General features: G+C 39.0%; 1 protein-coding gene across 5 annotated transcripts in view; it reads left to right on the plus strand.

Moving 5' to 3' along the window:
- MUSK (muscle associated receptor tyrosine kinase) overlaps positions 1 to 25,747 on the plus strand; it is a 90,675-nt gene that overhangs the window by 18,801 nt on the left and 46,127 nt on the right. For 3 of the 5 annotated variants that reach the window (XM_047099541.1, XM_047099552.1, XM_047099565.1), the window contains exons 4-5: positions 1,676 to 1,803; positions 3,066 to 3,207. In XM_047099541.1, coding sequence (XP_046955497.1) covers positions 1,676 to 1,803; positions 3,066 to 3,207 — 270 coding nt within the window. Of the gene's footprint in view, positions 1 to 1,675; positions 1,804 to 3,065; positions 3,208 to 22,260; positions 22,291 to 25,747 lie in introns of all 5 variants that reach the window. The other 2 variants (XM_047099534.1, XM_047099559.1) reach the window with 1 other exon arrangement.

Genomic DNA, 25,747 nt, shown 5'->3' on the forward strand with positions numbered 1-25,747 from the left:
AGCTTCTTCCTGAGATGCCTAAGACCCCCACTCCCATCACTACTCCAGCTATCCAAGGATCACTCCCAGGAGCTCCCTCTCCCAAATTCCTTGTCACCCATCAGAAAATGGCTCCATGCTGGCACAGCATGAGGTTCCAGCATCCCGCTTTAGCCAGATGACCAGCTCATATTAGTCAGTGCTCACGGTTTCACCTGAAGAGTGTTCCCTTATAGTGGGGAATCCATGACTCAACATCAGTGCTCACCCCATTCCCAGTGCACTTTATGTTCAACTTCCCAAAAGGGTTCTTCTCACTTCTCACCCAACAGATGACCAAGATATCTATTTCACTGAGAAGATAGGAGTTAACTGCTTTAAACAGAGGTTATCTGCTTAAGACATTTGCCATAGGGATCTTCAAGGAAACCAGTGGAAGGAATGGAAAACACTCTCTTTGACTATGTCATAGGAATATCAACTTTTAAGCCAAGCTTTTGCCAGCAGCTGTGTGACAACCCAACTCACAATTGAGGTGCCTCACCATCATCTAAATGTAGGGGTTCACTGTTGTTGATTAGGAGAGTTGTGTGCTTTAAATAGCAGGCAAAGTGACAACGTTGATATTTTCCTATAACATGCTTAAAGCCTGTCTTGTATTTTGTTTGTCACAATGCAAGATCATACCAATTCGAAATGGCACTAAATGCCTAGATTAGACATCAATAGACCATGAAGTCTTTGCAAATATCACTTCCAACTCCCATCAACCCCCACAGGCACAATTAAAGTAGAAGGAAAAAAGTCCTTATTCCATGCTCTTCTGTCAAAGTAGCACACTGATTACAGCACATGACCTAAAAGAAATAGAATGCATCCATTTCTCAGTAGTCTCTCCTGCAAAGACAGTCCTCTGTTTTATAACTGTAACACGAGACTAGTAAGGAAATAAATGTAGTTTTCATTCTATATGAATCCTTCAAGTAGTAAAAGAACAGGCATCCTGATTTTGTAAATTCTTCTACACATTAGATTTAATAACTTCTGAAATCTTACTACTGGAGAATAAACAGAGGCTGGCATAATCTATTTCTTCTGAAAGAATTAATTTAAGAGTTTTTCACAGCACAGTAACTTACAAAAGTTTGCCTTGCAGACTATAGTTACCCTAAATTCTATGACAGAATTTCTCCAATTACTAATATAAATAACATCTGCTTTACTTTCTAGAGGCTAAATGTACCTAATTTTTAATCAAGAAATTTAAAGGTCAATGTAAGATGAAACTAAAGGGAAAGTAGGTCATAACTGAGAATGACATGAAAAATAGATCAAAAATGTCTCTTCAAATGTTTCCACGTCTGTTGGTATGAATTAAGTAACGTCGAATTGTTATGGTGACAGTATACTTAGTCAACTTTTTATTAACTATCTTTTAAAGTGAAGAATACTATGACCTCAAACTCCTAATATGTTTCATGAGTTTGTGTTTTGCAAATAAGATATTAATAAAACAGACATAACCTAAACTTTGAAAAATGATTTCTGTCGTTACCCGCTAAAAACCCCTCAGCATTTGATAAATTCTATAATGTAATCAATTATTCTTAGAGTGGATATTTAAAACTAAATAGAAAAGAGAAAGCTTAATGCAGCCATATTGCATCTTTAATTTTGAATTTTTATTTCCCTTTAGAACCGAAAATAACTCGTCCTCCCATAAATGTAAAAATCATAGAAGGACTAAAAGCAGTTCTACCATGTACTACAATGGGCAATCCCAAACCATCAGTGTCATGGATTAAGGGGGACAGTGCTCTCAGGGTAAGTCCTTATTACGAAAACGTGTCTATACAACATATTTTCAAGTAGGGCAATTTTTTGCAAACTCAGTTACGTGAGTCCAAATTTCTAGTGTAAAATTTCCCCTTTGATAACATTTCAACCACACGTAAATATCCCTGTTCCCATACACACAAACTATAAGGCATTCCAGTTGGGGGTGGCTAGGGGAAAAAAGAGACGGGAACCAACGGTTCTTTTGAGGGATGAAAAAGGAGGCCAAGCAAAAGCAACGGGAGTGGGTTTTGTTGGCTGGTGGGGTGGTTGGCTCACGCAGGTTTTAACATTGAATCTTTGAGACACAGGTGACAAAAAAGGTGAAACTAAAATCCAGGTTTTAGACCCGACAAACAGCTTCTGGGAGGAGAGAGAGAAAGGAGGTTTGGAAGAATGGACGGGAGAACCTCCGGAGTGGAGTTAGAACAGCAACACTCAAGACCAGTGAACTAACACCCTGACAAATTCCTTGGTCACAGAGCAGTCAGATTAAAAACCTAGTGCTTACATGCTTGTTTTGCACTGCTTTGGAATCTCATACCTACGTTTACTGGGAAATCATGACACTGTGTCATTACTGTCACCTACTAACTGTGAACGCAGTGAGGTTTTTCATCCTACTCTGCTCAGAATATTCCACACAGAATACACAGGTGTTGACATGCGTCAATCAACTGGAATGAAGTATAAAATCAGTTAGCTTGGTTTCACGTAACATAAGACAAATAACGTGAAACTGTTTAAGGTAGCCTAGGTCATTTTCTGACTTTCCTTTTCTTATAAATATCAGTGGGTTTCCTACAATAAAAAAAGTAGGAATTTTCGTATGAGACTGAATTTAGAGTCCCCAAAGGTAAATGTGGTATTTTAACTTCCAAGACCATCTTTTTTTCATTATTTGTAGAATTTCCCAACTTTCAAAAAACGTATATTTTCCTAAAGATACCACATAGAGTGTTTTGAATCAAAGAGACTTGGGTGTAACTTTTAAGAAATCAAGTAAGCCTACTGTCCTCATATGATGAAAGACAGTGAAAATAAACTATATATTATAGAACCATTGTTAAGCTTCGTTTAGGTAATCTTATACTGTCTCATTTAATACAGTATGTTATACAAAATAAATGCCAAACGTTCAAATGATGCTTTTGATGCTAGCAGCGATGATAATGACCTGATGAAATAAGGCACATGTATCCTTGATAAAGCCATGGATGTTTTAAAATTCATGTCCCTATCCCTGGCAGGAGAATTCCCGCATTGCAGTTCTTGAATCTGGGAGTTTAAGGATTCATAATGTGCAAAAGGAAGATGCAGGACATTATCGGTGTGTGGCAAAAAACAGCCTCGGGACGGCATATTCCAAATTGGTGAAGCTGGAAGTTGAGGGTAAGGAGTTGCATTCCTTCCCATTCTGGTGCTGTTCGAGGGACCCGCCCATTCTACTCTGACGGCTGGACTGTTAGCTTGCAAAGGCAGAGATGTGGGTAGACCAGTCCCATCCACTGTTCCTCATACGACACCATAAGTTCAAAACTATGGAAAGAAAAACTGAAAAGAGAACGAAGTGTTCACCAGTATAATAGGTCATATCCCATCTACTGCCCACAGTCACTGGTAATTTTTAACAAAACCAGACTAAATTCACTAAGATACTAAAACAGTAGAACACCAGTTCAGAACTTCGGTCTGGCTTGGACAATTCTCCCTTGCTTATGAATTTGAAAAGCCTCCCTTTATCTCTTTCAGCCCAGAGACATGACTTTCTAAAACATCAAAAGAAAATAAGTAACTTCAGATTGTATTCTATCACAAAGGGTTGAAAAAGAACACAATACTGACTCCAAATGTCTGACTAAAAATGTTCCTAGCCCTATGAAGTTCCCTTGTCAAACTAGTTTCAACTTTTTAAAATGTTCTTTTAAAGTCAACCAATTCAGCAGCTGGTTGGCAAGATCTTCACTGAGAAATCATAATGCAGATAGGGCTCGGTGATCTACCCACTAAAACTGCATCACATTTTGCTTACAAATAGAAACTACCAGCATGCCTGTGCTAGGTAAACAAAACAAATACAAAACTCTCCCCAGCTCCTCCTGGTCTATGCTACAGAACCCCTCCTACTTTTCTCATCTGTAAAGTGGGGTTGTTAGGAGTTGTCAGTGAGATAAGGTGTTGACGGTATCTAGCAGAGTGCCTGGCCTTTTATAAACACTCAGTGAATGTTGACTGTAAGGATCATCACCTATTTTTCTGCTTTTCTCTAATGTGATTGATAAAGTGTTTGGACTGTCACACACTAGCCCAAATTATAGCTCAATGGGGAGAGACTCTGAGAGCTCCCCATGGCTTACTTTGATTTCTTCCTACTCATTTAAGCTCACGTCTCTTCCTTCTCCATCATACACTTTTCTATTAGCTTTTAGACTATTTTTATTTCCTAGCTAGGCCATTCTCTCACAGCATTAATAATCTTATTTCCCACATTTGCTTCCAGTTGAGGTGACATGTTTATTATGTCATTGCATCAATTGCTCATAGAATTTCTATTAACTTCTCATTGAAAAGAATGAGGATGATAGGAACAGTGACTGTCAGACGTAAAAAAGATGTATTCTCGGCATAGTTGCTATAATTTAGTGTCTTCTGCATTAGCAATGGTATTTAAAGCTCAGTATGCTATAACCAGTTGATGTGACTTATTCAGTGAAAAATAAACATACCTACATTCAGACACATTGACTATCTGCCTGGATTCAGTATTTCCTTGAACTGTATGTGGAATGATACAGAATGAATGTTATCCATTTGTATATAATATCATAAAGATTTTCCTCTTTAAGACATTAAATATAAGCCCTTTGTGTTATAACATAGAATTCTGATAGTTTAGGTCCCTGTCTTCATAGATATTGAAATTGTTTGCTTTAGCAGTGACCTAGGGAAAATTAACACAATCACAATTAGTCGGAGTCAGTTACACAGTTTGGCCTTGCCTTGTCACTTAATTTTGCATCACACCTATCAGTAAAACTAAATACTATCTTCTTTCTTCTTAACATTTAAGTGGTCATGCTCATCGCCTTAACAGTTAATAGACAGAGAGGTTTCTATTAAACTTGCTAGTATTGAGAGCTCATAATATCATTTAAAGTCACTCTAACAGTAAGATGATCGTTTTAGCACATATCTATTTTTATTCCATTTGAGTCCCTATTAAAGCAGCTAATATATGTGAAAATTTGTGGCATGCGTAGCACGGTCGCTGGTACATAATAAGCATTCAATAAATGGCATCAATTATAATTATTACTATTAGAACATAAAAATTGTAACAAATCTGTGTAGCTTCTCTTGAAGCTCGAAAGGTTGGCTTCCACTTCAAGAAACAGTTCCGGCATTTCCACAAGATATAATGCAGACGTGATCTACTTAAAGGAAAGGCCAATTTAACCTACAATTCAGAACAGGTGAAAAACCAACTGAAACGCAACTGGCCCAACCCCAAAAGTGTCTGTAAATGCCTACTAACGAGGCAATAGTAGAATTGAAGATAAAGCCGGGCCATAGCCGGTGAGGCAGATGAACATCCGTTATGTACTGTGTCAGTACCTCTGAAAATTCGCTCGACCAAATTAAAATGAGAAGTCCACGATGTCACTCAATGCTGCCAGCTTCTAATGAGGAGCATACCAATCATGGGCTTGGTGGAGCATGCTTACTAAATCTTAGCTGCCGTAACAAACATCAAACACCCTTCCACCCAAAAGTAAAGCTCCCTTTCCAGATTGCCATTCTCAGTCTGCTGGATGTCTGGGCTGGCAACATGAAGAAATTCCACATTTCTGTCCTATCTTAAAAGGTTCAAACAGTGACATACAAATTTACTAATGAAACCATCTCACTCATGCACAGCCGAACATGGACGTCTTTCCAAAAGGCGAGCAACGGGAAGGCTAACATCTTATTTTTTTTTTATTATTTTTTTAAACGTTTATTTATTTTTGAGACAGGGAGAGACAGAGCATGAATGGGGGAGGGGCAGAGAGAGAGGGAGACACAGAATCAGAAGCAGGCTCCAGGCTCTGAGCCATCAGCCCAGAGCCCGACATGGGGCTCGAACTCACAGACCGCGAGATCGTGACCTGAGGTGAAGTCGGACGCTCAACCGACTGAGCCACCCAGGCGCCCCGGGAAGGCTAACATTTTAAAATGCTAGATGCTTACGTGGATCGCTTTATTTAATCCTCACTAACAGTCGGTGAGGAAGGTCCTATCATTGTGCCATTCTACGAAACCGAGGAAAAGAGAGGACAACTAACTCACAGACGTGTCTAAGAGATTGATTAATGCTGAATACCGTCTGTTCTATCAGAGAACAGATAACCACATGTGACGTTGCCAAGAGCAGAATCAGAACAGGGGCGAGAGAAAAAGCCAAAATTCTGTAAATGATGGAGAATGGGAACTGAAAAAAAGAGACAGTGGGGGTCAACAAATTTTTCAATGAACTTGGCAGAGAAAAGAGAAAAGGCAAAAAGGTGAGCAGGAACTAGAGGTATATATGGTTTACAGGTAATGTTGCTTGGCAAGATTTCTCTTTAAAAATTTTTTTTAATGTTTACTTATTTTTGAGAGACAGAGAGAGAGACAGAGCACAAGTGGGGAAGGAGCAGAGAGAGAGGGAGACACAGAATCTGAACTGGGCTCGAGCCTCTGAGCTGTGAGCACAGAGCTCGATGAGGGGCTCGACCGTGAGATCATGACCTGAGCCAAAGTTGGCGCTTAACCAACTGAGCCACCCAGGTGCCCCACAAGCTTTCTTTTTTAAAAAGATTAAAATATTAAAAAATACTGAAAATGTTAAAATATGAATGAGAAGAGCCTCCAAGAAAAGGACATTTGAACATAAAGGAGAGAGGTGGAATATTCAAGGGAATGTGGTGCTTGAGAAGGCAAAAACAGCACATTCAGGGGACAAGTAGAGTGATAAACCGTAGACAGAGGGTGACCACTTGTCCCAGTTTGCCCAGGACAGTTCTGGTTCACACCTGTTGTCCTGGCATAATTATTAATAGAGCCCTCCTTTTACTTTCAAAAGTATCCAGGCTTCAATAATAAATTATATGATCACAACACTTAGGAAGAAGGAACTTCCTTCCTTGTAATAGGAAGGAGAAAGGGGTGTATTCCAGTATAAACGAGTTAATGAGTTTGGTGGATGGAATATGAGAAAGCTCTGTTGGTTTCTATTTCCTGTAGGAAGTAGAAAGTAAGTTTATCTTCTGAAAATACTTCTGTAAAGGGGGGTGGAGGGCTGAGGAGAGTGGAAAGATTTTAAAATAGCTGTGGGGTATGAGAGAGATGACTCACAAGGGGAACTAGGACTCCTAGGTAACGTGAAAGTTTTAGCAAAGAATGGGACTATGAATGTGGAGTGGCAGAAAAAGCAGTTCAGAAAAAGCAGAATGGCACATCCAAAGGCAAGATACCATTGTGGAGTTTGCCAGGGAGGACAATAGGGCAAAGGATTTGGGAATTATTGCAAGAGAATGGTTACAGCAACGAATTATCTTTATGTACCAAAAATACAAATCTAGCATTAGACACTTATAGCGCCAGCAATATGACAGACAGGATAACATAAACATCTTCCTACTATGAACACCCAGAAATGCTGGGTTAGTCATACAATCCACAAGAATAAAATTAAATGTCCAAAGGCCAGGAATGAATAGGAATAGAAAAAACACAGCATTAAGCTCATGAGCTGGTTCTGCATCGTCCTGGAGGTAATGACACAGATGCCCATATCTATAACTTAGAATATTGATTTTAAGACTCTTAAAGGAACAGGAGACAAGGTCTTGGGCCCCTGGAAAGTGGAGGTTAGCACTGGGAACCTTCTATAAAGGTTAGAATCACACAAGTAAAAAGATGGATCAGAAAAATTCTATTTGATGACAGAAAGACAATGAAGAGGCTTGTCTGTCTCTGCACTGCAGGTGTGAGGGAGAAAACCACCACATTTTTTAAAAAACGTTTATTTATTTTTGAGACAGAGAGAGAGAGACAGAGCACAGCAGGGGAGGAGCAGAGAGAGAGGGAGACACAGAATCCAAAGCAGGCTCCAGGCTCTGAGCTGCCAACACAGAGCCCGACGCAGGGCTCGAACTCACGGACCGTGAGATCATGACCTGAGCCAAAGTCGGCCACTCAACCAACTGAACCACCCAGGGCCCCCAAACCACAACATTTTTAAATGAATCAATCTGCATTCAGTGTTCAGGACTATATCTCACATAGGTCTGATATTGAATTCATACTGCCAGCAGAGACTGGGGTTCCGCAGCTAGAGAAATTAACATAAAAATTGATTCCAGGCCAAAAAAAGTTAATAACCAAAAAGCTTAAAAAAATACCTGACCCAGGTTACATAGGATTTTCATAATAAAGCCATACTGAGGAGGAGTTCACAAGGCAAAATTATAGCACCCACTGAAAACAAACTGCCTTAAGTGATAGTCAGCAGATGTAATCTACAAAGGGATCAAAACCCCAGGAAATTTAGCTAACACAATACAATAGAGACTCAAAATTAAATATGTTTAAACGAATTAAGACACAAAAGGAGAAAAAAGAACGAAAAAGACATTAGAAGAAAAAAAGCAGAATTACACAATTTTAACAAATGAAAAAATAGGATTATAACTGACATTCAGTGGATGAGTAACAGTATGCTAGAGATAAGGAGATAATGTACACATTAGAAGTCATCTCTTCAGAACTTGGAATTCAGTGCAGAGAAATGGAAAAGATAAAACAGAATTAAAGAAAGAATTAGGGATATGCATTACAGAAAGAGAGAAAAGAGAACATATAAGAGAGGCTATACCGAAAAGCATAATGACCGAGAAATTGCCAAAATTAATGAAAGACCTAAACCTTCAAGTACAAGAAGCACATGGAGTCCCAATCAGTAAAAACAAAGAACACGTATGTAAATAGTTTCACCCCCAGATGCATCATAATAAACATCAAACAAAAAGAGGTGATCTTAAACTATTGAAGCAAAAAACCAGATTACTTATAAAAGACAATTAGGATGAAAGCAATAAAGAGGGTGTGAGGCAACCATTATTTGGTATCATCTAGTGGAGATCTTTTTGTTTGCTTCTAATAAAAATCAAACTTTAAAATATGTATACATTCGTCTCAATAATTTAACTTCGGATAATTTATCTAAAGCAATTATTGGCACAAGTGTATGTTCAAGTTTATCACAAAGTTTTTTATAATAGCAAAAATATTTAAGGAATTTAAATTTGCATCAATAGGAGACTGATAAAATATGTGACAAAGTCCCATGCAGCCATTAAGAAGAATGAGATCGATCTATACACATTAACTTCTACAATTACCACCATGCATGTAACTTGGGTCTGTATTCCATCTCTGACCTTCAGTTTTCTCGCCTCTAAAAGAGGGGTAAAAAGCCTAGCACCTACCTCTTAGGTTGTTGCAACGATTACATGAATTAATACAGGCACACAGCAAATACTATATAATTATTTGCTGTTTTTTATTATTTATTAAGTACCTATATAGTGCTTATTATGTGCAAGGTACTGTTGTCCTTAGAAATACTAACTCATTAGAAATACTAATGTGTTCATAAGTGAAAAAGTTACAGAACAGTTTGTTTTATATATTCTACATTAGAGTGGATAACCAAGCTGTTAATAGCCATCATCTCTGCATGTAGAATTACATAGGAGGTTAACATCTATCATATACTTTATACAGTGCTATACTTTTTGGATTTTAACAAAGAGACCTTCATAATTAGGAAGAATCCATACATGTACTTATGCTCTTGAAGAGATGATTTCCTCAAAACATCATACTATTTTGATAAAAATGGCATCAACCTTTCTGCTCATGATTTTATATACTACTTTTGCAGTTCTCTTGCTCCATTCTGTTCTAGAACAAAAGTTCTAGATTCAAACTTTGTTTTTGATTCCTATGTTTATTAGATATTCACAACACTTGGCTATTGGCTGAGGCTCTGGGGTTGAGGGGGAGGTCCTGATGAACAGAACACGAAGCATGCCATTTCCTTGGGGAAGGAATCCATCCATAAAGACAGTAAGTTTGAGACCTGCAAGAGGAAGTAAGCGAGCCACCTGGACGGAGGGGGAAGAGAAGGGGTTGAGAGAATAGCACCTGCCGGTGGATTCTCCCTCCCCCCCACCCCACTGATTCTTCTTTCTTACTATGAGCAGACCCGGAATTTACGATCCCTTAGTGCTTGGTGGATCCAACAATAAAATCCAACATGGGTTCTGATTTCTCAGTGAGTATTTCCTACAAACGTTTGGGTGTTAACTGACTCATAAAATAAACAAAGGTAAGGTCCCATGGAAAAGTGAAGGACTACGCTAGGTGAGAACTATCCAGATATACTGCTTTAAGATCGGTGGGAAGTACCTGTGGTTTCCCAAATTCCGTCGGCACTTGAAATGTAGCAAAGAGTTGTCAATCTCGCAGCTGTGGAGGCTCTTTCTTAGAAAGGCTTAACCCCTGTCTCATGTACCTCTGTGACAGTGGCCGTTAGGACAGGTAATGAGGGCCAGAGAAATCTCCGCATCACATTTCACGGATTCTAAGATGTTCATTGTAAATATTTATCGTATCTGGGGTGAATCTCGGTTTCTTACAATCATCGTTGGCCAGTATTTATTTTCTTTGTTGTGCATTTTAATATCTCTGAAATTGAGATTTATCTTATTGGTCTTAAAGGCAATCACATTTGGTTTGCGGTTTCTGCCGTGAAGCTGAGATCTTTCCTTAGCTGTCTCCAAATATGAGAATATTTAATGATAAAACAGAAATAAGTCAATTGTATTGGCTCGTAAAGATTTCCTCATGGTTAACTAGTAATATTCTTTCTGCTTGAGATCATTTCTTTCAACCAGCTCCTCACAGAGCTGAAAGCATCATTTTCAGTGGCAGGGTTCCATGTAGTCTCCCCACCAACCACAATTATATTTGCTGCATATTAGTTTTGTTACGCTGGAGACAGAGACAAAGTGATTTCTCAGTGCCCTATAGAAGGAATTATTTTCTAAGTCGAAGGAATTATTTTCTAAGTCAAGAGGCAGTCTAACCTGTTCCATGTTCTACTTTAGGTATGTATGTATCCAAAGAATGATCCATACTGTTTCTCTCCTGTATCTTCACTGAAACAGTTTTCTCCCGAGTACCCTAAAGGCCAGGAAGATAGACTCACAGTGGCATAGGGATGTGGCAATGAATAGGATGATTTGGATGGTACGGCTGGGATTTTCAAGGAAAGGCTGCATCATGGAGGCTTCAGATGACCTCTGAAGTGGAAGACGCTGATTTTTACTTTCCTGTTTTCAACCAGAAGGATACTCTCCCTTCAAAAAACCGCGTTTAAGAAACACTATACCACAGAAATTAAACACTTTTAATATGATAATGTAATTCTGGTTGTTTTTTAGCTAGAGCAGAGAGGTCGCTGTTACGATGTTTCTAATCACTGGAGGAGATCCACTTAAAATTGTACAAATATCTCATTTTCTTGTACTTCCCTTACATTCTTTGACTTAACTATTTTGAAATGATTTACTTATTTGGAGCTGAGTGTGGATTTTATTACATTCTGTGAATTTCACATTCAGACAAGTTCTGCTTTGCATAGGGAAACTGGTTGAGTGTAGAATGTTTGCGGCTCGATTTAAAATAGATGTATGTTGGGATGTATTGGATTCCCTGTCAGTTGTATTTTCTACTATTACCTTGTTTATCCCTGGAGGTTTAAGCCATGAAGGAAAATACTGGGCAGAAGAGGAGCTGGAAGCAAGGGAGGGTTACCCGTCCGCAATCGCCAGTGGGAAAAGGTGGCTTAGCACCAGTCCAAAACTGCAAATGAGAGCTCGAGAAACAGACCAAGACCAAGAACAGAACCCTCTGAGGGAGAGGGTTAGTGCAGGCTTCCCAAAGGTTTAACAAGACCTCGTGTGCATGGAGCCTCAGAAAGCAGAACCCTGTCTCAGCACTGGAGAGAGGCATTTTAGGGAGTGAGGAGGGAGGGTGAGCCAACTGGCCAATGTAAGTGGCCTCGGTGAATGAATCTCCATCACTTGTCAGGGCCCTTGAGGGCTGTCAGTCTGCTTCCCTGCAGTCTAAGGCTTTATCGTTAGGGCTGATTTGGTCTTTCAAAGGCTTTTTTTTTTTTAAAGATTATTTGCAGACATATGCAGTATATCAGACAACAGTAGAATCCCAAAAGATAAAAACAAATTATTATATACATACATTATATATATATATATATATGTATATATATATACATATATACATACACACACATCTGTATATATGCATATACACACCTACACACATATACGTGCGCACACACACACATATGCGACGCCCCAGAGGCAAATATCAATAGACGTACCTGTAAGAGATCAGCACGATTTTCCAAAATGTTAGACTTCTGTCTGCCTTCTTTCCTAGACATCAGATTTCCTTACTGCACCTGGAAAAGTGGAAGCGATCATGTAATGTTTACACACCATTTGATTTGCTTTTTCCTTTGTTCATGCTGCAGCTCTTAATATGACAAATGCCACAGAGAGAGGTATTTAAATCCCAACGTGTGTGCTGTGTTCTCAGTGATTGCAATTTTAATAAAATTTGCGGTGGCCCTGTTCCCGGCATCAGTTCTACTTGCTTGATGCCACTAACAGGTTTGATTTGCTGTCATGAGTACATTGTGTGTCTAAACACTGAGCCAAAGAAAAAGGCATAAACCTTTGCTATCCCTGCGGGTGACCGTGGGGAAAATTAAATCTGCATGGTTAGTAAGGTGCATGCTCTAAAAGAACAGTTCTACCCACTGATTTCCACTTGAGGGACTATTATGTTGTATTCCCATCTCAAAAGCTCTTGGGTGCTTTCAAGAAACACTGGTAAAGTGGTCCTTTAGTTGAAGAGTTGCCAGTGAAATTCTCTAAGGAAAGAAGAGGTTCTATAATGATCATAGCACTGAACAGATAATATGTCAAGTTAAAGAACAAGGTGGCCCTTTTTAACTGCAGGCATGAAGGAAAAAAAATGTGACTCAAAGATTTGTCTTAAATTGTTTAAGTTGATCAAATTTTAATATAATGTGGATATCATATTATTTGAAATGAAAAGCTACTGTGCATACTCTATTTATACTCTAATTAGAGTAAGCTTTGATTTTCACTTTTTAGGTATTAAAACGAGAGACACAAGTTCAAGCATACATACACAAAAAAGGAAAAGTTCTTTCCCTTTAATGCATTAATTCATCCAACACAGACTCATCTCACACTGTGCGAGACAGAGAGAGAAGGCCATGCCTTCACTGGCCTTAATTTCAAAATGTAACAGTTTCAAATCATGAAAAGATATAATGGAAAGCTATTAGAACTTCCACGGCAATACGAGCCTTCACTGGACTTAATTTCAAAATGTAACAGTTTCAAATCATGAAAAGATATAATGGAAAGCTATTAGAACTTCCACGGCAATACGAAATTCAAATAACATTACCTTCAGTTATTTCCTTCAGAAATCAAATATATGACTTTCAAATTGTAATTAGTATATTCATCTCCAGGAATGATAAACTAGTCAAGCATGATTTTTAGAGTGAACTTCAATGTTCTGGCTGATAACATGGGCTCTAGATTCTCAAGAAAGCTGCATGGGCTCCAGAGTCTGGAGTAAACTCCAGAGTTCAGATCCTGGTTCAGATCCTTGCTCTACCACTCACCGCCTGTGTAATGTCAGGAGGGTTACTTAGTCTCTTTGTGCCTCAGTTTCCCCACCTGTAAAATGAGGTCAGTAATACTCTGTACCTTATATGTTGTATTTAGATCACACAGAGCAGTCACTCAGATCCTAGTTTTCAGTGTTAGTTCTAGGACTAATGTAACTTTTGCACAATGGAAGCATTGATTTAAAAACACTTGTGGAGATAGTTACAGCTTTTTACTCTATGTGGCATATTTATCTTTGAGGTAGAAGCAATCAAATTCAATGGCAAAAAAAAAAAAAAACGAAACAAAACAAAACAAAACCTTACATCTTTCTTTAAATAGAAGCAATTTTTATTTATTTTGGTTCTATCAGAAGAGTAATCATAGATTTTAAACCTGAAGTCATAATCCAGTCCCTCATTCTGCAGATCAGGAAACTTGAGACTAGATAATCAGTACTTTTTCCCAAGTTAGCAAGGAGCCTGCACGTCTTGGTTCCCAGGCCAGGATATCTTCCACTGCCCCATTCTTGAGTTTTTCCTTTCTCTATGTTTATGTTTCACAGACCAGCATGCCGGAGTACCCACATGCTTCAGCATCAGACAGATCTGGGTGCTAATCCTGACTCTGCCTCTTGCTAGTTACGTGACAATTTCCTCGACCTTTGCAAGTCTACGTCCTCATTTGTGAAATGGGGGCACCATTAGTTAGACTGTAGAGTTCTTACAAGTAGACTAAGAGAGCATATATACCGTGTCTGCATGGTAACTCTTTGATAAATATTGGCTGTTGTTGGTATTGTTGCCTGTTGTTTACATGGTTTACATTCTACCCAGAGAATATTACTGGTTAGCCTTCTCATATTTCACAAATAGAATGTCAACATTACCAACTGCTCCTCTTGTTTCCAAAGAACATAAATCTACCCTCAATCAGCAATGCTTTATACCTGCATGCTTGGTACTTGTTAGAGATTATAACTTTGGTTTGGCCCCACTGTGACAAGTGATGGGAGAAAGCTTCTCTAAGACGCTGTGTGAAGACACGCCCTTACTGGCAAACTGGAAAGGGGCTGGTTAGAGTCAGCCTGTACAAAAAACATAGTCTACACAACAGGAAAGTCAAAGCAACCTTAGCGTGCATCTTAAGCTACTGCCTATTTTACTCACTACAGAAATAGCCGTTTGCCAAAAAAATCTTGTTGAAAATATCGATCATTCCATCACTCACTGCTTCAAGGTCAATCCTAGGTGAGAAGTTGCTTTAAAAATTCAGCACATGGGGGGGAAAATGGTCTCTCCTGAGAAATTGGCCTTTTGTTTCCCTTCTTGTAGTGAGAATGCTGTACTTTATTTTTACTTTGTTCTTTTGTCCTATCCGGCATGTATCTCAGAATCCAACTTGGAGCTAAGTCATAGTATCTATTACACTAAACCAACCAGAAGTCTCCTCTTCCCTGATACTAATGGGCTGTTATTTCATTTAATTCACTGTCATATGATTGATCATATTCACTTCAAAACCTCTACGGTTGGAAAGGGATGGAAAAAACCCAGTTGATGGATTAATGAAACTCCTCCTCCAAGGTAGGGGTTCTCAAACTTCAGTGCACATCAAAAGCATCTGAAAATCTTATTAAAAAGAATAGCTCTAGGGTGCATTCCCCAGAGATTCAGATCTGATAAGTCTGTGTTATGGTCTTTTAACCATTTCCCAAATGATCCTCACCAGGGTAGTCTACAACCCACACACTGAGAAACATTAACTTGAGGATTTCTACTTGGAATGTCTTCATTCCAGACGAAGCGTGAAAATTTAAGGAAGAAGTTAGCTTATCCATAATTAGGAGCGTAAGAGTTGAAATGAGCTTCATATGTATTCATTTGTTGAGTGCCTATTATATTTCATGGAATGAGGCTATTCCTAAGGAAATGGAGATAAAGACATGCTTATTTCTTGAAAAGTTTTCAAATTCGGTGAGGAAAATGCGCAGACAAGCAAGTAATTACAGTAATGAAAGTTTAATTATTTGCAACGATAGAAGTTTGTGCAGGATGCGTACACAGGACAGGGAGATGGTGCGAGGTCAGGGAACCTCAGAGAGGGGAGGTCCAACAAGGCTTTGATCAGTGAACGGCAGCTCACGGTACACATCATATATCACAGTGAGGGGGTACGCGGGATGCAGGCTTTTCATGGGAGAACAGGCTGCCACTGAGTCAGGAAGTAAAAGCCAGACTAGGGAGTATGAGAGAGTATCTATTGGGATGCCATAGGAACAAGAACCGGCTGCAATTTGATTCACAGACTAACACTGAGATTATAACCCCTGGTATCCTTTCTTAGACATGGTTTTCAAAGGTTATCTTGCTAGCCTGGGGACCTACAGTTTGGAGGTCTGTGGTCCTACTTGGGCATCTGGAAGGCCAACTCCAAGGCCACAGAAACGCCCCCAAGCCACTTTAGACAACGAGGATAATACGGTGTCACTTACGCTTACGGTTATGCCTTCTGTTTCTTTTCTCAGCTAAAATTTCTGGTGAGCTAAAATAATAATTTAAAAATTAAAAAATTCTTGTTCTTAATATACTTTACCTTCTTCTATTGCTGTCAGAGCTCACGTATCTTCCTTTTCATGAGATTAGGTCCAAAATGTTATTAAAAGTACTCTAAGATTTTGACAAATGTATCATGGTTACATTAGATGTTAACATTAGGGGAAGTTGGGTGAAAGGTTCCTGGAAACCCTCTATATTATCTTTGCAACTCTTCTGTAAATCTAAAATCATTTCAGAATTAAAAGCGTTAAAATGTTTTTGTTTTTATTTATTTTTGAGAGAGAGAAAATGCAAGTGGGGGAGGGGCAGAGAGAGAGAGAGAGAGGGAGACACAGAACCCCAAGGCAGGCTCCAGGCTCTGAGCTCAGAGCTGTCAGCACAGAGTCCAACACCGGGCTTGAACCCATGAACTGTGAGATCATGACCTGAGCCGAAGTCAGATGCCTAACCAACTGAGCCACCCAGGCACACCTAGAATTAAAACCTTTTAAAAGGGTATACCAAGAAAGGCTTCTGTCCTGGTAACTAAGTAGCTTAGCATCTCCTCCCATTAAAACCAGAATATACACTTTCTCAAAGAATGAAAAACATGAATCACGACGGACGTCCAATTTTTCATTGGCTTATGGCTAAACTTCCAATGTATTTTCAGAATCATTTTAACAACAGCGTCCTTAATAGTTGCCCTATCTGCATCTAGGACTGAAGCAAAAACAAGTTAATTTCGTGTGGCTCTTATCTGATGGACTTTGATAAACACTCCTTGCTCAGACTCATTATTCACCATCCATATTTACAAGCTTGGAAAATGTTATTATCTCAAAGGCCACAGAAATGTTCCCAGCCCAAGCCACTTTAGAGAATCATGATGTCACAGAGCCAGGCCAGCCTTACTTTGAAGATGCAAAGGAAGGCTGTTTGTGAGGGCGCTGTGTATGTTTTCTAAAGGAGCGTGCCTTCGGATTCCTCCGGAGACGGAGCCACAGTGGATAACCCTCATGCATGCTGTGCTTCAAAGGAGACAGAAATGTAAACAGCGGCAGCACACCAGGGTCGGGTTTCTTTGCTTTAGCTACCAAGAAGTCAGAAAAGGAAAACAGGTATTTACTTAGGTTTATTGTTATTATTGTCACATGTTCTTTGAATGATTGGAAACCAAAAGAAGACTCTCTTCAGAAACAGAGTACCACAGAGCCTTAACAGGATTACTTTTCAACAATTCTCTGGGCCAATTTTAAATAAAAAAGAAAACAACTAAAATACCCCCTTTTTTGCTGTTTGTGGTACTTGTCTTCTACCAGGCATCTCCAACACAACAGTTCTTGAAATACGATGCTAGACTAGGAGACAAACGGAGCCGACTTAAGAACGGACTCCATAATCTAGTATGGATTAGCATCCATGTCTTAATAAGGTCTGGAGAATGGTTTTCTCCTTCTACAGAATGATTCCTCTCTTCTCAGTGAGGAATAGATTTCAGCACATGCTTCTAATACCAACACAAAGGGTACTCAACGCAGTAAGTATCTGGAACATAGCTCGTTAAGGCAGATTGAAATTTAAAAATGAAATAAGCGCTTTTTCTTCTAAGGCAGTTGGAGAAACAGCTTTCATCAGCCAGGAAGATACCATAGAGATGGAAATAGCTCTGAAAAAATAAATAAATAAAGGAGCAAGCTAGAAGACCCAGCTTCAAAATGAGCTTCCAGTACTTTCCAGCTGTGTGTTAGTTGCTATATTAACTGCTTTGTGCAAATCATTTCATTCAAAAATGAAAAAGCCCTAAAATGGTGTCCTGACATTACCAGATGGTCAGAGATTTCTTTAAGGTATTGCCGATGAAGAAAATGATAACCAATGTCATTCTACAAAGAGCAAAGAATGTGCTATTGTAGCTTCCATCGAGACTTCAGCTCTAGGTGACCAAAATCCTATGATCTTCTTGGCTCTCCTCACTCTTGCAGTCTGAAGAATGGGAGCCATCCCACAGTACTGCCTGTTTTTTCTTCTGGTCCATTTCTTTCTTCCACAAGATCTTGGTGACCTACATCATCATACTAAATGTGTTCATTTATGCAAGGGAATCTTGATGGCTTCCCTTCCTCCTATATAACAATACATTTCCCCTCCAAATTTCTTCTCCTATCAACTAATACAGTGAATCATGTAGGAAAAACATTTCTTGGTGTTGGATATTCATGATTTGCAATGGGATATGACCTAGCTGTGTTTTTACATAAATGCAAATAAAAACTCAAGCAAACTTATAGTCATAGAAGTAGAATATTACAAAGAGTCCTACTATTCTTTGAATTTGTGGGACTCTCTAAGTGTGTGTTAGTTTCTGTCTGGGGACCACAAACAGGTAAATTAAGAAGGTACGATAACCTCCCCCGCTCATGCTCTGTCTCTCTCTGTCAAAAATAAACAAACATTAAAAAAAAAAAAAAGAGGGGCGCCTGGGTGGCTCAGTTGGTTGAGTGTCAGCTCAGGTCATGGCCTCACAGTGTGTGAGTTCGAGCCCTGCGTCAGGTTCTGTGCTGACAGCTCAGGGTCTGGAGCCTGCTTCAGATTCTGTGTCTCCCTCTGTCTCTGCCACTCCCCCACTCATTCTCTGTCTCTCTTTCTGTCAAAAATAAACATTAAAAAATTTTTTTAAAAAAGAAGGTACGATAAGAAAGTTCAAAAGTGAGCAATCAACATAGGGAACTGGGGCTAGCAAGTTGAAATATGAAAATATTTGAAGGATTTTTTCTTTTTTTTTTTTTTAGTCCAGTGGATAGAAGTAGAAACTAAATCTTGTGCGTGGTAATCATAAAGAGACTGATTTTGGTTTGATTTAGAATATATAAATGCGTATATATATATATAAAATATATATATATATATTTTAACAGAGTATTTTAAATGGGTTGCTATGGTATACTGAGTTGCCCATAATTCAAAGTATTCAAAAAAATGATGGATATACTATTTAACTTGGATGTTGTTTATATTTCAGATTATTCCAATTTAAGAGAAGTCCACGGTTCTCTGTTCTAAATTTTTTTTAATGTTTATTTATTCTTTGAGAGACAAAAGATGAGTGGGGGAGGGGCAGAGAGAGGGAGACAGAATCTAAAGCAGGCTCCAGGCTCTGAGCTGTCAAGCACAGAGTCCAACGCAGGGCTCAAACTCACAGAGTACATGTTCATGACCTGAGCCGAAGCTGGTCACTTAAACAACTGAGCCACCCAGGCACCACTATGATTCTTTATTCTAAATGTCTTACTGAACAAGTCCCAAAAAGCAGAGAAGGGAAATGAATCACTGCCTAGGTCCTTTTTTAAGTATTTTCTTTTTTCTACAAGACACTGCTAAACTTTAGGGAGAAAAGAAAACAACAAAAGTATTCTGTGCCACTCCCTGCCTCCGCCCTGGAAAGGAGGTTGATTACACATCAGTCTGGAAGACAAGGCTGATGCATTACATATAAAGCAGTTAAATGAGAATAAAGACCATGAAGCCAAATATTTACAAATTGATAGGTGGCAAAACAGTAAGTCCCAAGGTCAAGAGGGATCACAGGCTAAGCAAGCAAGACACATGAAAAAAATAGGACTACAGTCTGACCTTGAAAATACCAACAATCTCATATACTGAATGAGTGTACTCAAGCTTAGATAGGTTTTGCAGATTATCCTTGCATTATTTTCTCTTATTTGAAGTAATCTCAATTGTGTGTGTACATGTGTGAATACGGTGCAAGTGTATATGAATATATCAGCATATATCAATATATACATACAGAGCTGCATATCTGCTCTCGCGCACAGAAAGAAACTTTGACAGTCTCTCTATGAACATGTAATTTCCGGTAGAACTGCTAAGCCTACTCCTAGAAAAACAGCAGATCTTAGACGATCTTTCATCTCCTGAATCGGTTCTGTAGATCCACAGTGGAAGAAATGGGTACATTCTTTCGAAACGTCACACTGCTCCCAATTCCAAACCAATCAAGCAAGATGAAAGCAGTGACAACAACTACACAGTGAAAGATCACACAGGGAAATCAGCACAGTCCTCACGGTCTATGCTGAAGAACGGTCCAGTAAAAGACCACCGGAGCAAAACTGAAAGAGACTCAGAATTTACCCGCACTTGCTCCGGGACCCGAAAAAGAGTAGTGTAAGAGAGGGGAAAAAAAAAAAAAGGGGATAAGATTCTCAAGTTTTACTGAGGCCTTTGAACTTTGGTGGAAAGCATTTTGGAGATAATAGCAGTCAGGGAATGAAGACACTTAATATTCCCATAGGAGTGCATGCCCATTTCAGCCACTCATAGTTACTTGGCTGGTGGGAAAAAAAAAAACAAAAAAAACGAGATTTAGAAATAAGCACCATTGTGTTGAGAAACTAGGAAAACATGCCTAGCCCAAAGGCATTCAGACACAATTTTTCAGGTCTAATCCGGCCCAAGGATGGACCTTCACTGATTTTTCCTGATTAACGTCTATGTTAGAAACAGGGGGTCACTGCTATTCCAAGTGTCCATATGACCAGTTTTCAGTATGAAAAAACTGGTGTCTAAAACCAGGCACTGTTGGGGGTGTTGTAAAAAACGATTGTCTTTGTTTAGGTCCATCTGACAGAAAACTGCTAACTGTCCTTTTAACCATAAATGTATTAAATTCACAACTTTTGTGTGTGTGTGTGTGTGTGTGTGTGAGCCCGATGCGGGCTCAAACTCACAAACCATGAGATCATGACCTGAGCCGAAGTCAGACACTCAACCCGACATCCCTCAATTTACAACTTTCAAGTAGACTTTGAAAAAATAAAACAGGAATGTGCCACTGGCCTGGGTGGTGGAGACAGGGAATGTTCAGTCAGAGTAAAATCGAAATAGGAAATTATAAGTTCATTTAAATTTAGGACTGGGTATTAAGTGCAAAAAAACGAGGGCTTCTTATGATGATGCTATGTCAGAACACAGAACTTGAGGTTTGAAAACTGAAGTGGCATTTCTGGCTCTGTACCTGCAGCAAAGCCCTGAGTCTCAGATTCCTTGTCCGGAAAATGGGCTGAATTAGGTTTAATTGAATCCTATTGAATCAATTAGGTTTAATCACAGGGATATGATCTGGCTACAGGAGATAACGTATAATGTACATGAAAATATCCATAACTTGTGAAGAACTACGCAAATGTATTATCAAGATCTTATCATTAAGTATTGCTATGTTATACTTCTAAACAAATGTTGCAATTGGCTTGTCGCTAATTCAAAAGGTCTAAATTGGCACAAACTTCTCAGGAAAGAAAAATGAAAGCTCCATATGCGATCTGCACCTGATACAGTATTATGTTAAACATTTTGGAACAATTAATTTGGTTGTCTTCTCTTCTAGGATTTAAAACCATTATAAATTCTCAATTCTGCATCCGGATGTAGACATTTTTACATTTTTCTTTGTCGCTTGCTCCACTGGTAGTTTCCTACGCGAGATAATGGTTTGCTCCTCTCTGCTCTCTGAGCAGCCTCCTGGAGTTGGTAGGAGACCATCTCCACTGGTGGTAGACTCTCTTCTGCAGAAACCCCCTAATCCTCTGTTTACCACAACATGAGTCTATTGCCATAGAAATGATAGTTGAGATCCCAGAGTCAACCTCACTGCCTTCACAGCAGGACCTTGTAAAACGAGAAGCCATGCTAACAAAGGGAAAACACAATTTATCAGAATAGTAGGCAGTCTGTTGCCTTGAAAGAAAGGGTAATTGTCAACATTAAAACAAAAATGCATGAATGAGCTATGTTGTTGGGTATGCTGGAGTTTATTTTCTATGTAGTACTGCCCGACTAAAAGTAGCAATTTGAAATTTTATGTCCTTTAATAGTTTGCTTGTAAAGGTCAGCAGTTTCCCTTGATTGCATGTTTCTTACTGAAATAAGAAACAAGCAGATTCTAATTAATCTTGTTGCACAACTGATATTTCCGTGCTCAAAGATTTTCCCTTTTCATGATGTGTTGTTTTTGTTTGTGTGTTTATTGTGTGTGTTTGTCTCGTTTCTATTAATAGAAGAAAGTGAACCTGAACAAGATACTAAAGGTATTTTTTTTCTTTCTGCACTGCTTCTTTTCCAATGTACGGTTCTAGTCAATTGTTTATTTTTGCTGACCTTATAAACAAGTCTAAGTGCCGTTATTTTTTTTAGGAAATAAAATGACGTACGGGGAACACTGTCGGCATTTAACAGAGTATTATGAGATGCGATGCTTTATTTTATAATGTATTTATCGACCATTTACTTTTTATTAAGTCAACTCTGAAAATGCAAACAAAATGGCGTAAATCAGCATGAGAATAGAAATCTCACAGAGATTGGAATAGGAAAAAGCTTCTCAGGGGAGTACGTGGGGGGAGGGAGGGTGTTACAATTTTTGGAGAGATATAAAAATGTCAAGATGCCAGCTTAGGTTTTTATTGTTATTACTTCAAGAGGACAAGTATTATGCAGCTGCTCCAAACCAAATCAAATCAATCAAATTTAAATTAGTTTTTTTTTTTAATTTTTTTTTCAACATTTTTATTTTTTTATTTGTGGGACAGAGAGAGACAGAGCATGAACGGGGGAGGGGCAGAGAGAGAGGGAGACACAGAATCGGAAACAGGCTCCAGGCTCCGAGCCATCAGCCCAGAGCCCGACGCGGGGCTCGAACTCACGGACCGCGAGATCGTGACCTGGCTGAAGTCGGGCGCTCAACCGACTGCGCCACCCAGGCGCCCCAAATTTAAATTAGTTTTAATTGCACACAGACATATACCTATATTTAGTGGAATTACATTTACAAGAAAGTAGTGGGAAATCAAATCTGTTTGGGGAAAAACCCGACTGTAGAATAACAGTTTTTCTTCCAAGAAAGCACCTTCTACCCTCATGAAGATTCCAACTTTGTGCTTTATATTTTTTGGATCAGAATATTTTTATATTTTTTGGATCACAAGTTCTCATGCAATACAGTTTTGGCTTTAGGAATAAACCTTAGGCTAGTATTATTTGAAACAGCACCTCCTTATTTAGTATCTCAAAGAAGGTATTTGAGATGCTTTTCTACTTCTAAACATCAGGCTTCTTACAACTAAGTTTAGATAAAACCATTTCACCAGCTCCTGTGTGATTTTAATTTTTGTTTTTGCTTGCTTTCAATTTCCCTCCATCAGACATTGCTGGTTAGAACCAAGTAACCTGAAAAAAAAAATCTCTTTAAAGGATACTAGAATAAAATAAATAAAGGAAAAAATGAGAGAAAATAAAATCCATTTGAGTTCATTGTGTCCTTTTGAGATAATTGCTCTGAAACAGAATTTATAAGGGACCTAAGTATTCCTCTGGTCATACTCCTTTAACAAGACAAAAGCAGTAATTCATCTCAAGCCGAACTGGTCATTAATTTCAGGACTTAATTTGGGTCCCCTGCCCTAGGCTTTCCATTGCACCAGTGTGCAATTTCAGACTGAATAATAGCTCTATCTCCTTATTACTGATTCAAATTACCCCTTAAAATGACAATCAGTAATAACATTTATTATGTTTCTGAAAGTGCTTTAGAAATTGGAAAGGGGGGGGAGGGAGAAAGGAGGTATGGATGAGAATATAATATGGTTATGATATAAAGGACTTTGGAATCAGTGGCTGCTTCAGCCCAGTTTTGAATATAGGATGCTCAACCTGCAGTTAGCGCTGTAAACTTACCCAAGGGAAATCAAAGCCCAAAACTCATGAATAAATCCCATGAGAGAAAACCCAGGGATAAATAGATTGCCCATGTGTATTTCCCACGATGCAGGTGAACAATAATGCGTTTGCCACAGGAAAGCAAGTGTGATAGAGCTTACAGTGAATTGGAGAATGATGCATATGACTATTTACAGAAAGAAGAGTTGCATCATGTGAAAAATCCATATCAAAACAGTTGCAAACATTTTCCAAATTACTAAGTAATGTTATACCCCTTCTATTAAGTAGTCTGTTTATGTAACAAAAACATTTTAACATAGTCTTGCATGCAAAAAAAAAAAATGCAAGTTAGAGATATACAATGGACATTTACTTGATATGAAACATACCACATTACTTTTAAAATTGACCTAGAATGCATTTTTGGTTTGGGGCTATCACTAAGATAATGGGAGTTTATTATTGGATTACATTTAATTTATTACCAGTGTATTATTATCCATGGAGGTTAGGCAGGCATTTGTTTTTAATTACAACTGGATTTACTGTTTCCAATGTCTGATAAATATGGTGGAATTTCTTTCATCCCTCCTCCACCTCTTATGCTTGGAACTGGTAACAAACACAGATGGGTATAAAAATATCAGTTTTATGGCTGATAAAGCTGAATCAAAAAATAAAACTTTCTAGTTTTTCATCCAAGAATTCGACTAACATAACTTGTTTCCTCATCCTCCTCAACCCCTCCCCACTCTTTAACATTGTAGGATGGAGAAGCCCTGACCCAGGACCCTCACTGCACATTAACCCCATACCCTTCTTGTTTAGAGTAGCTGGGAGAATGATGGCCCCAAGAGGACTGAGATACTCCCAACACAGACAAGTCTTTTTCTCCAGTCTCACCAATCAGAAGAGTCATTCATTCACTTATTCATTCACTCATTCACCAAATATTTATTGAACGCCTACCATGTGCCACACAGGGCTGTCTATCAACCAGCCTGTATTACTGAGCAAAGCAAGCTCTGGCCCTGTGATGCTTACATTCCAGAGGAAGAGACAGCCAACTAACAAACAAACAAATCGATAGTTACGACATGGTGGTAAGTGCCACGAAGAAACACAAACAAGGGTAAGGAGATGTATTGAGACACATTTTGATGAGGAGACATCTGTGACCTTCTTTGGGGGAAGAAACTGGCAAGAACGGTGGAAGCCATCTTTCAATAATGAAAAAAAGGGGGCAAGTTCCTGTTTTATCTTTTGGCAAGAATGTAGGCATGTAGAAGAGAACAGCTTCCCTTTAATTCCTGGCCTTTTTTTTTTTCCCTCCTACCTCACTAGACTTAATGTGTGTTGAGAAGCTGGTAGATCGTGACCTGACAAATGAGGGGGCACAAGCCACCCACATGGGGTTGGCAAGTAGCTCCTTCAGCATCCCGGCTCCCACTTTGAGGAAGTGGAACCCATGGGATCATTTTGATCAAAGGCATAGTTTCAACACATCCACACAAAGGAAGCAGAATCACGAGCTTTATTATTTACAAATCCCAGAAGCATGGGTCTGAGGAGCATGCCCTGAGCCTAGGGAAGGGCAGATCTCTGACCCAGGTCACAGAGAAGACAGAGAGCAGGGTACCAAGTACCTATATTTATAAGGTGATTGGGGCAGAGGTCACTAACTTTTCTCAGCTTCACTTTAAGTGGTTACTTTAAAAGGTGCCCAGGGGGCACCTGGGTGGCTCAGTCAGTTAAGTGTCTGACTTCAGCTCAGGTCATGATCTCAGTTTGTGAGTTCGAGTCCCACACCAGGCTCTGTGCTGATAG

This window comes from Lynx rufus, unplaced genomic scaffold (genome assembly GCF_022079265.1).
Source record: "Lynx rufus isolate CCGP_SWC_20201006 ecotype Redwood Valley unplaced genomic scaffold, mLynRuf1.p SCAF_10, whole genome shotgun sequence".
Taxonomy (NCBI): Eukaryota; Metazoa; Chordata; class Mammalia; order Carnivora; family Felidae; genus Lynx; species Lynx rufus.